This window comes from Arvicola amphibius, chromosome 12, assembly GCF_903992535.2.
Source record: "Arvicola amphibius chromosome 12, mArvAmp1.2, whole genome shotgun sequence".
NCBI classification, from domain to species: domain Eukaryota; kingdom Metazoa; phylum Chordata; class Mammalia; order Rodentia; family Cricetidae; genus Arvicola; species Arvicola amphibius.
Window position 1 is genome coordinate 45,890,369 of NC_052058.2, and position 12,440 is coordinate 45,902,808.

The 12,440-nt window shown below is 39.0% G+C and overlaps 1 protein-coding gene across 3 annotated transcripts in view; it reads right to left on the reverse strand.

The window, feature by feature from the left end:
• Positions 1-12,440, reverse strand: part of Slc4a7 (solute carrier family 4 member 7) — an 88,258-nt gene that overhangs the window by 20,899 nt on the left and 54,919 nt on the right. For all 3 annotated transcript variants that reach the window (XM_038348679.2, XM_038348677.2, XM_038348678.2), the window contains exons 12-15: positions 11,260-11,434; positions 8,183-8,316; positions 6,853-7,098; positions 952-1,057 (exon numbers count right to left, since the gene is read on the reverse strand). In XM_038348679.2, coding sequence (XP_038204607.1) covers positions 952-1,057; positions 6,853-7,098; positions 8,183-8,316; positions 11,260-11,434 — 661 coding nt within the window. The remainder of the gene's footprint in view (positions 1-951; positions 1,058-6,852; positions 7,099-8,182; positions 8,317-11,259; positions 11,435-12,440) is intronic.

A 12,440-nucleotide genomic window follows, 5' to 3' on the forward strand; every position in this document is an offset into this window, starting at 1 on the left:
TAAAAGACAACTGGAGAGGAGCATGGTGGCATGTATCTGTGATCCTTATCTCTCTCGAGGTGAGGCTGAAAGTCCGGAAATTCAAGGAAAGTCTGCTATTTATATTCAGATGGCAGCCTGGAATAAATGAGGCTTTACCACTCACCCTAGAGAAAGCAGGAAAAATTAAAGGCAACTAATTCAGCTCTGACTTGATACCTGGGAGTGAAACATGGTCTTTCATGAGCAGCAAAACTGTCATTAAATTTCTAGCGAAACCACATCTAGTCTGGTGCTATAGCTCAGTAGTAAAGCACTTGCCTTGTATGTGTGAGGCCCTGGATCTAGGTCTGTTATGCACATCATATTCTGCATATCAGGTATTTACATTAGGACTCATAACAGTAGCAAAATTACGGTTATGAAATAGCAATGAAGGAATTTTATGGTTAGGGTCAACACAACATAAGAAACTGTATAAGGGTCAAAGCATTGGGGAGGTTGAGAAGCACTGGTCTAAGGCTTTACATATCACTTAAAAAACACAAAAGAGGCTACAGAGATGGCTCAGAGGTTAAGAGCATATTTTCCACCACCCTTATTGAGTGCCCACAGCTGCCTGAAAGTCCAGCTCCGGGAATCTGACACCTTCTGGCCTTTGTAGGTACCTGCACTCGTGCACACACCCACATAGATGCACACTAAAACATGACAATTTAAAAAATATTACAGAACGTATTTTGAAAACAATATACACATCATTATCAAGAAGAAAAGTTCAGCACAAATAGAAAGCTGGATATGGAAGCTCACATCTTGAGTTCTAGCACAGGTAAGGTTAAGACAGGAAGACTGCTGAAAATCCTAGGTCAGTACAAGTTACAGCTTGAAACCACCCCAGAAGGAAACAGGGAGCGATAAAAGCCAGGTTCCCGCGGATCTAAAATATCCCTCAATCCCTAATGTACTTACAGATACAGTGAGGTTTCCCCAAACAATGCTCTCTGCCGTGACATTCTTTCTCTTCCACAGTTCTATAGTTTCATTGCTAGGGTCAGATGGCTCAGCACAAACACATCTGAGAAATGAGAGCAAGGTAAGTTTTAAGAATCTTACATTAAATGTTTACATTTTTCTAAATCAATTGCACAAGTCTAACTTTTTGGGTTTTTTTTTTTTTTTTTTTTTTGGTTTTTCAAGACAGGGTTTCTCTGTAGCTTTTGGAGTCTGTCCTGGAACTATTGTAGACCAGGAAGACTGTAACTTTTAACATCTCAGTATTTGTTCCATGTAGCAAGCATGGAAAGTAAGAAGTAAAACAGGAAGCAGAAGCAGGGCACCCCAAGTCTAAAGCTATGGTGGTGCTTTACAAGGTATTCCAGGCAAGCAGGAGCTATGAAGCAAGACCTTGTCTTTAAAAAAAAAAAAAAAAAAAAAAATACAATGTGGGGGAGCAGCTGCAGGAGCAGTGTGGACCAGAGGAAAAAAAGGTGAACAGAGCACAAGGGGAGAAGGTGAAAACACTTCAGAAACAACCAGCCAAAGGAAGGAACCCTTGGGTGACATTAGTAGAATAACATAACTGGCAGTGACACATTTACTTAATAACACTAGTTGGATACGATTGGGAAGGAGAAAAAGACACCATCATGTTTATAGCAAGACTATTTACCTCTCCATCCTATCCCCTTGGCCTCCACAGCACCACTGCCCTACTTATGCTCACTTTTCATGATCTTAAACCTTCTCGGCATGTGGTAGCACAGACTACACTCCCAGCACCCTGGAGGTAGGGTAGAAGGAAAAGGAGTTCAAGGTCATCTTCGGCTAGTCCACAACCTGAACCTTTTCCACCTTGTGGTGCAAGGAATGAACCCAGAGCCTTGGCATGATAGGCTCTCACTACCTACATCCTTAGGTGTAACACTCACTCTTCAACAAATAAAACCTCCAGCATAATATGACATGCCTAAGATCAAAGAGTTCAGTCCATATCTAGAACCACTTTAACTACTAACTTGTAAATGTCCAAACACCTTGCATTATAAGCAAAGACAATATAAAGAGGACGTTACCATGGGACTGGGCATCGACGTGTCTAGTATTTCCAAGTAGCTCAGGGTCCATTATTTTAGACCCCTCCCTACTTTGCTCATCAAGCTAAGACTGCAAAGAAGGTAACAAGAAAATAAAAATGAATTGAGAGGAGAAGGATCTGTGGCATAGGGTCAAAAAGGATGGCCTATTTGCCTTTTGCTGTTGATTATTTGGGGTGTGTTTGCCTCTTGTAGCCCAGCCTGCAGTCCAACTTAAAGGCTGACCTTGAGCGCCTGATCTTCTCTACTTTACCAAAGCACTAGGTTTCCAATATGAACCACCACACCCAGATTGCCTTCTCTCATGTTTTTATTTCTGTGTATGTTTTGAATGCTTTTACATTTATTTATTATGGGGAAACAGGGCATGCCACCACACTTCTGTAGCAGTCACAGGACAATTTTAGGAACTGGCTCTTCGTTTCCACTATATGGGTCCTAGAGATTGAACTCAGGTGTCAGTTTTGGCAGCAAGCAAAGGCCACGCACTCAACCATCTTTGCAGCACATCTTTTGTGTCCTAGTGGTCACATTTCTCCTTGTAGTGGCACTGAAGCACATGCAACTTCTTGACAGCAAAGAGGCCATCCCAGACATACTGGACTTTTATTTTCCATCTGTAACTTTTCTTAAAATGTTTATGTACTTTGGTGTTTAACATACATGGATGTCTTCGTGAAGGTGTCAGATGCCTTGGAACTGAAGTTGCAGACAGTTGTAAGCTACCATGTGGGTGCTGGAAATTGAACCTAGGTCCTCTTGGAGAACAGCCTTATCCTGTGAGCCATCTTCCCAGCCCCAATGTCTGAAACTTTTTATAACCGCTACACATGACTTTTCAAATATTCTTTTATTTAAAGCTTAAATTTTTTCATTTCTCACTGAGTTGGAGGGAATTCATGTCTGGCGCTATAAACAACTTTCAGCTAATGAGGTCGTGGACCCTAGAGATGAATCTGTCACTTTGCTAAACCAGTACAATTGCAAGCTACATTCTAAAGACCCATTCTGTGCACACAGTTAATTTCTCCCCTCATTAAAGAAGCTTGCTTTTACAGCAAAGACTCACAAAGAGGCACAATGGGTGAGAATGCAAAAGAACAACTACCTGTGGGGCACTCATTCTCACATCTACAACACAACCCACATACCTAAGGCTCAAAGAATACTGCAAATGAGGGAGTAGAAAGACTATAAAAGTCAGAGGACCAAGACACCCTAGCAAAGTTGTACTCATGAAATCTTAACAATGTAGCTACTTAAACAAAACCAACACAATGACATTGGTAGACAGCCCACTAGGGATGAGGGCAGTCTCATAAGGCCCCACCTCTAGATGAAGAGCCACAGACAATCAATGGCTGATGAGAGAGGGAAAATCAGTCTTCTCCAGGGACAAGTACCGTGATAGATCAAAGTGGTCAGCCCCCAAAACAAACATATTCAAGCAATATAAAATGGGGTCAGCAGGTTGTATTTATATATACATAAGTGTCTGTCTGTGTTGTAGGATATCTGTACACTGTGTGGAGATACACTGCTGTGGTTGGTTTCATAAAGATCTGAATAGCTAAGAACTAAGCAGGAGGGAAGGTTGGGACTTCCAAGCAAAGAGGGAGAAAGAGGAGATGAATCTCAGAATGTTGTGGGAGAAGCAAGTCATAAAGAGGAAACAGGTGCAAGATGGACGAATGCAGATTAATATAAATGGGTTAAGTTATACGAGTTAGTAAGGAACAAAAATAAGCTATTCATAATTAACAATAAGTCTCAGTGTCATTATTTGTGAGCTGGTGGTCCAAAAAAATACCCAACTGCATGTCAGCGTGTGTGTGTGTGTGTGTGTGTGTGTGTGTATGTGTAAAACAATAATTTTAAAAGATATGACTTTGAGAGGGCAAGGGACAAGGAAAGAGTTGGAAGGGGAAAAGGTAGGGAAGAAATGATGTTAATACAGTACTCAGGTAATTCTCAAAAATTAACAAAAAAAATTAATTGAGATGGCAGAGTTCAAAGCCAATCAGGTCTACATAGCTAGTTCAAGATCAGCCAGGTATGTATAGTGAGATCTTATCTTTAAAAAAATGTGAAAGGCTAGAGATGCTCAGTGATAGAGCTTGCCTACTATGGTCGTTTGAACATAACTGGGCCCCATAAGCTCCTAAGGAGTGATACTATTTAGAGGTGTGGCTTTGTTGAAGAAGGTATGGCCTTGTTGGAAGAAGTGTGTCACTGTGGGAGTGGGCTTCATGGTCTCATATATGCTAAAGCTATGCCCAGTAACACAGTTCAGTTCATGTTACCTACAGATGAAGATGTAGAACTCTTGGGTCCTTCTCCAGCACCATGTCTGCCTGCATGCCATCATGCTTCTTACCATGATGACAACAGACTAAATCTCTCAAACTACAAGCCACCCCAATTAAATGTTTTCCTTTTTAAGAGCTGTCATGGTCATGGTGTCTCTTCACAGCAATAGAAACCTAACTAAGGTAGAAATCGGTACCAGGGACTGGGGTACTGCTGTGATAGGCCTGATCACATTTTTGTTTGGAGGAATGTGGACTTTGGAACTTTAAGTTAGGAAAGCAGTGGAATGCTTTAAATCTGCTTAATGAGCCATATTAGTAGGAGCACGGGGTCAGTGATGCTCAGGGTCATTTGAACTGTGGAGCCTGACTAAAGAGGTTTCAGGAGAAGAATTTTAGTATGTTGTCTAGAAATCATTCTTGTGATATTTTGGTAAAGAGTGTGGCTGCTTTTGCCATTTTCTGAAAAGTCTGCTTGAGGCTAAAATGAAGAGTTTTGGATTAATTCCACTGGCAGAGGAAATTTCAAAACAGCCTAGTATGTGGTTACTAATCTTCATGCTTATAATGATTTATAATGAAAAGGAGCAAGTTGAGCAAGGAAAAATAAAAAAAAAAATTACAATTTGAGGAGAAAAGGGGCATCAATCAGGAAGTGGAATGAAGCTAAATCCTGTGTTCAAGGGGATAAACAGATCAATAAATGGAATAAAGGGAGTGGTGACCTCAGGGCAAGATTCCACCCAACTAAGCCTCCAATTTGTGAATAGGGATTAAAGATAACTTCAGAGCTGGCAGTAGCGGTACTTGCCTTTAACCCCAGTACTTCAGAGGCAGAGACAGGAGGATCTCTGAGTTTAAGACCAGACTGGTTTACAGATGAGATTCAGGACAGCCAACATCAGGCAGTGAAGGAAACCATCAAAAACAGAAAGCGGTGATAAAAGTGAATGAGACGGCCATGTTTCAGGCCAGCAAACAGCAAAACTTGACAGCTTCAGCCGTGTGGTTCTGGCTTTAGAGTGAAGGATAGAAGAAAAGGGTTGTGGAATCTTCCTCTGTGACTAAAGAAAGCAGTTGAAGCCAGGTATGTGTCAGGGGTCCTGAAAAGAGGTCTAGAGAGGCCAGTGCGTGAAGCTATAAAGGAGAACCCTGGATTACCTTGGAGAATCCAGAATGCTAGAGATGCTGAGGAGGAGAGCTGCTAACAGTGAGTGGAACCAGCCCAAGAGAAAGAACTGTGTTGTAGTCAACAAAGCAGAAAGGAGTTGGAGATCTCAAGAGTGTTTTGACATCAGACATGGAAATACAGAGCTTGGAGTTTACACAGCTGGTTTTCAGACTTGCTTTGGTCCAGCATTTCTTTACTAAGCTCCCTTCCCTACATTTTGGACTGGTAATATATGCCCTGTGCCATTATATGTTGCTAGTCTGATCTATTTTTTATAAGGAATTATAATTAAGAGATTATATGAATCTCAGAAGAGATTTTTGAACTTTAGACTTTTACGTGAGTACTGTGATAGACTATAAGGGGTTTTGAAGTTGGACTAAATACATTTTACATTATGATACTGTTACAAGCTTATGGAAACTAGGGAGTTTGGAATATGGTAACTTGAATGTAATTGGCTCCATAAGTTCAAAAGGAGTGGCACTGTTAGAAGGTGTGCTTTTGTTGGAGTATGTATAGCCTTGCTGTAGGAGTATGTGTAGCCTTGTGTCACTGTGGGGGTGGGCCTTAAGGTCTATGCTCAAGCTATACCCAGTGACAAAGTTCACTTCCTGACATGATGTTGGAGAAGGAGCTGAGAGTTCTACATCTTGAGCCACAGGCAACAGGAAGTGAAGTTTCTCCTTTAAAAAAGTTGCCATGATCATGGTGTCTCTTCACAGCAATAGAAACCCTAAGGCACCTACCATGCACAAAGCCCTGAGTGCCATCTCAAGAGCAACAAAAAGATACTAATGAAGAACCTTTCTTGACGACAGTATACTGTATGTAAAAATGACAGGTACAGCTGTTGAAATTCTATACTTTAAAAATACAATTATATAAAATGCAAGGAATACATAAAATCATTATACCAGTAAACAAAAGTGAACAAACTTTATCAACTATAATTCTACCCATGAATGCTTGAATAAAATTTCATCTGAAACAAATGTCAATTATACTATGGCCTAGATGGTAAATACAACTAGATACAGTAAATACTACACTGCAAAAATTTCATTTTCTTTCTTTTGGCTATGTAGCACAGGTGGACCTTTAACTTGTTGTACTTCCTCCTGCCTTAACCTCCTGAGTAACAAAATTAAAAATGTGTCTCACCATGATGAACTCTCAGAAAAACAAACAAACAAACAAACAAACAAACAAAAAGTTAGAAAAATATGCTCTGATATTTTAGAACAAAGATATTTTAACATAAGGAAGAAACAACTTTATCATAAGAAGCACTTACGTGTAACTGGTCAGTTCGTCCAAATTGTTGTGCATATTAAATGCATATATTTCTCCTAAATGAAAGAGTTTCTCCAAAGCTTCGTAAATGAATATGATACAAATGAGAGCAGCAAAAGCTTCTTCTGTGAACCGAGTAATGTAACACACAAGGCTGCTTGCATCTGTTGCAACCAATACAATGCACAAGAAAGAAGTCCACAGACCAATACTGGTTCTTAATGATAGGTAGGAAAGGTGATAATCTCTGTTGAGAAGTATAAATGGGAACATGATCACCATGTACATACAGAATAACATTTGCACATAAGGTTTTTCGTAACAAGCAGTAAGAACACAAGCAACACAGGATTCCTTTAAAAATAATTACCAAATGGCCAAAATAATGATTAAATGAAGCTCTGTGTTTTTCTGCTTCAACTGGAGACTTGGTTATTATATTAAAGATTTACAGTGAAAATATGCTAGGCAATAAAGGCATAAAGCCACTAGCCCTAACATTAGCAAACAGCTATATCAAACAAATGACAGGTTAAAAACAACTGCGGTTGGCTTTCTAAAGACGAAGAATCCATGTGTAAGGTGAAAACACTCAGCACCCCAATATCTTGCCACCCCTATTCCTTCTTCACCCACCACTATCCCTACAAAAAAGTAGTTTCTTACTTTTAATTTCAAATAAGAGATACTCTACGTCATTTCATTCTCTGCTCGTCAGTGGAGCACACCATATCAGAATTAGAACCACCTTAGCCAATAAGCAAAGAATCAGGGCAAGAGAATTACAACAAATACTCAGATACCTCCGCTGTTTCAGGTTAAAATACTTGACTGCCCATATGCCATCCAGGGAATGGTACTGTTAATGCTGAATTCAAAGTCTATTAGCTATAGTATGCCCACGCCATGAGCAGCAGCCTAGCTATAGATACTAACCGTGCACTCTGATAGCTCTGAGCCCTTTCCTCTTTACACAAGATTGCTTGGCACAGCCAGCCTTGGGCTTTCAAGATCTATTTCACTCTATCCTATGTAAGAGCTACATTTCCCCTAACAAACAGTTCAAACACCTAACTGGTTTAATTTCGCAAGCACTAAGAATTTTTATTGCTCCCCAAATGATTTGCTTATCAATACTCAAATCCACTAAATGAGCATTGATAGGGAATCTTACTTTCCCTTACTTCTCCATTACTGAGGAGAAGTGGTAGTAGGAGCCTTGGTAGGACAACCATATAAAAGCACACAAAAGATATTGCAGTTCATAAACAATATACTACAACACATAACTGACAGGTATACAAATAGAGGGGATGAGAATTACTACTTACCTACAGAATTTAAATAAAATTTTTTCAAACACTAGGACTGGACCTGTGCTCCCCAGAATTGTTAGAGGCTGCCCAGCAAACAATGAATATGCAATCCCAGTTAATGATGCTCCAAAAAGGGACTCTATTGCACTCTGTTTAAAGGAAAATGAATAGAAGTAACACATCAAAAAGTGATCTCTAACCTACTACAGCATCTGGAGAACACAGATGCTAGCCAGGTAGTTACACGTGTATCAAGTACATCAAGAAAACTGCTTTGTCTTTGCATATTTAGTTGAACTTTTGGCAATCATCCTTAGCCCAACACTCAATATTGTAAGACACAAGGCGCAAGGGGAAACAGAGGGCTTCAAGTTCCTCTGTGGTGTTTTATTTCTAAGCCCATACAAGCAGAAAAGCATGAGTTATTTTTACTACTCTTCTATGACTAAAATAAATATTTTTCACTCTAAAAATAAAAAGCACATTAAATACTCAGGATGGTGATTAAAAATAATCTCCAAATAGGTAAACATGTGACCCTCAGTTTTCTAAAAAAAAAAAAAAAAAAAAAAAAAAATTGCATACATTTCTTGGAAATTAATCTAAAATGTTAGTCTTAATTGATTTACTTTAAAATGATAGAGGTAACACAAACAAGGTGGGGAGTACTCTGTAAGTTCGCAGAAACAATAAATGAGTATTTTATCATTAAAGCTCAGCAAAATGAGAACAATGGAAATGAAAGCCTTGGAGGAGTTCTCAGTGAGTAAGACAGAGTAAAGTTTTGTTTCACTATGGCATTATAGGCTGGCTAATGAGGTTAAATGGTGAAGCAATGACAATGTGCTATGCCACTAGACAAAGGGTAGGATGAGAGAGAAAGGAAAAGAATTTACCATTGTTAGGCATCAAGGCCAACTGGGGTGTGCTATCCAGAAATGAGAAAGCCCAGGATTGGTAAAGGCAAGACAAGAAGTTATAAGAAACAAAGCTCCTGAAACAAGAGACAGCACAAGAGCAGGCGAGGACGGGGTTGCCCTGGAAGCCTGGCCAGTGCCTGGAATGCAGCCTTGGGGAAACTTGGAAGCCTAAGGGTTTTTATTTTTAAACAGGGTGATGACAATTAGGAGACCCCATGAGTGTTTATGAACACACCTTCAAACCATGTCTGTTACCTAGGGAATATCACACAAAAGCAGCATTTCTCATTTCTCCAACAATATCTTCCAAACCAGAATCATAAAGTAACAAAATATAATTGAACTAATGGTAATATGAAAAAACAAGCCTCCATATTAATAACATATTAATCATAAAAATAAATGTTTTCTCTCTGAAAAATAGGGCTTCACTACAAAACACTGATATGCAATCACCAGCTCCTTAGTTATACTAAAATATGTACATTTTAAATCTGAATTTAAGGTGAGCTTGAGTTAGAGGTGAATATGTCTTAAGTGAAATTCGAGGGGGACACAAGAACTGAAAAGAAGGACATGTCCAAACTCAAATGGAGCAGTGAGCACAAAGCAGAGGTCTCTCTCCCACGTGGTGGGTTAAAAATGCGGACACTGTCACCACAAACTCCTCATTTACCACTCCCACCCTACCTTCCCCTAATATGGAGCTGATTCACATGCTCCTCTCTGTGCTCTGACGGTCTGATCTCTTGGCCACTCTCCTCCTTCCATTCTATAACCATCTAAGCTCCCACAAGCCCTCCCTTCCTACAATTCACCTCAACGCTCACGAACAGTCTCCAATCTTTGTTTCTTCTCGCTGCTCTATGCTTCTGAACGTGAGCTCCTAAAATGTACACTTCTATAAAGCAATAGAAGCAAACACCTCATCTCCCCATTGTTTCCTCTGTAAAATGCTTGTTTCCTCCATTTCTGCCCCTTCATTCCCTAGCTCTCCTCTCTCAGTTAAACACTGCAGGGAACATGAGCTCCCATTTACTGTCGACTTTTCTGGTTAGGCTCCCTCTGCTACCTTTGTCTCTCTTCCTACGCCAGGGTCAAACATACTATCTCAGGTACATGGTGTCCAAGGGCAGGAGGAGAAGGCAGGCAGTGACAGTCCAAGAGCCAAGCAGCAATATTTCTAAGAGGTAATAACTAAATCACATTGTCACAGTGTCCAGCAGAGCTATATGTATAATTTTTGATAGCATAGCAACTAAAAACATATATGAACAATGATTAAAGGAAAAAGGAATCTAAGTAGTAAAAACTACTACTATTTCAGGATTAGAAATTTTCAGTTATTTAGAAAAAGATGTCTTTACAATTGAATTGTCACCACTTATATCTTAGCTATTGTTTTAACCTTTTAGCTATAAAAAACAAAATTTCTTTCAAAAGTATTATTAAGACAAACTTTAGAAATAAAGAATTATTAATCATGTCACTCAAATGCCATTAAAATATATGTTTACTCCCCATAAAATGCCATTCAAGATTTTATGACGCACCAATTCCTGCACAGTTATTAGCAAGTACAGCAAACGGGACTCTATATTCACATGGGAAAAGGGAGGCAGCACCCAATTACAAATAAAAGTTTTGTCAACTTTCAGATAGATTAAATAGCAAAATGAAAACAAACATAACTTCAAAATTCCGTTCACTCTACAGCAACATTTGTGGTTTCAAATGGTCTCAGTTCAGTGGCCAGCTGGGGCTGAGGAGTTAAATACAGTCATAACCCTAGCCCTATGGTAACTAACAGGACAGGGAGCCCCATGGATAAATTTCCCACCATGATCCACCCAGAGCAGTTCATCTCCCCAGCAACCCACCCATCCCCCAGAAGACAATGGAAGTTTTACTCAATTTATAACCGTATCATCAAGCAAAGTAAGATAAACTGTTTGTTTGTTTTTTGTTTTTACCTCAACTGTGCATCTTCTCCTGTTCAAATGGCTTCCCCATGTTTTCCACAGCAATTACCTTTGGGGGAAGTCTGCTTTGGGACAGGTTAATGCTGTGGGTCGACTCTTCAAATACAAGCACGAATAGTGAGACAAATGCATACAGACACTTGCCTCTGAGGAGCTGGGAGCCTGGCCACTACCAATCTTTTGTACTCACTATTCTGCCTTCTGTAGCTTCTCCAAGCAGCCCTCCAAAAGTGATTACAGGAGACATACAGGCACAGTATAGGAAAAGAATCGAGGCCAGGCACTGCAGACTTAATGCATCCTTGAAGTCACTCAAGAAAAAAGGTGCTTTCCTTTTGATGTCAAGTATCAAACCACCAAAAAGCCTAAATAGGTGAGATGAAACTCGTCAAGCTGTAGACTAGAGGATTCTAACTAGTTCACACTAAATCTATGGGCTACATAAAACTGTAGGTGCTTACTATTTTGCCAATAAAAATTTAAATCATGGTATAACTTATAGAAGATATACTCATTGACTCTAATGAAATGATGTCAGAGGAAAGAAGATCTCATTAAGTTAATGGAAACATAACATTAAACTATATATGCTGAAAAGGCTGCAGGCGAATGACTTTATAGGAGCAACTTTGAATGCAAATATACAAGTAAACATATAATAAACAAAACCTAACCAGCCATGCATGTAAATGTGCAACTGCAACTCTGTTCTTTATCTGCAGTACAGAGCTGAAAGGCAATGGGCAGTTACAGCTTGCACAGTAAGTACTGGGTAAGTAGAGTGAATGTGGCTCGCTGATATTTAATATAGAAGTCAACTAAGAACTATGCTTAATGATTTTAACTCTTGAATTATTTATGTATTTCTGTTCAAGAAAAAACCTTGAAAGCTATTTCAGTACATTATTACATATGTAATGAGTATATTAATAAAACTAAAAGGTTTTATTAAGAATAAAAACCTATATTTGCATTAAAACATCAAAACCATACCATTTAAACTTAAAAAATAGGTTTTTAGATACATTTAATTTGAAAATATTCCAATAAAATATAAACACCCTAGGAGATAGGGACTTTTGTTCAATGTCATGCTTCTTGTTAGCAGAACCCTGCCTGGTATACAAAAGGTACTAAATGAATACCGCTGAACCAAGAATTCAGAACAGTCTTATGACTCAGGAAACAGGGAATTTTATATATATAAACCAAATGCAAGAAAATAGATGAATACTAAATTTAAACTTTTAAGGGTTTGGATGCTTCAAGCTTTACCATTCAAATTTTTTTTTAAGTTAGATACTAAACAAATCCTAAAGGCAAGTTGACAAGTGGAAGTGATTCTGTCACAAAAGGAATCAGCTTTCAATT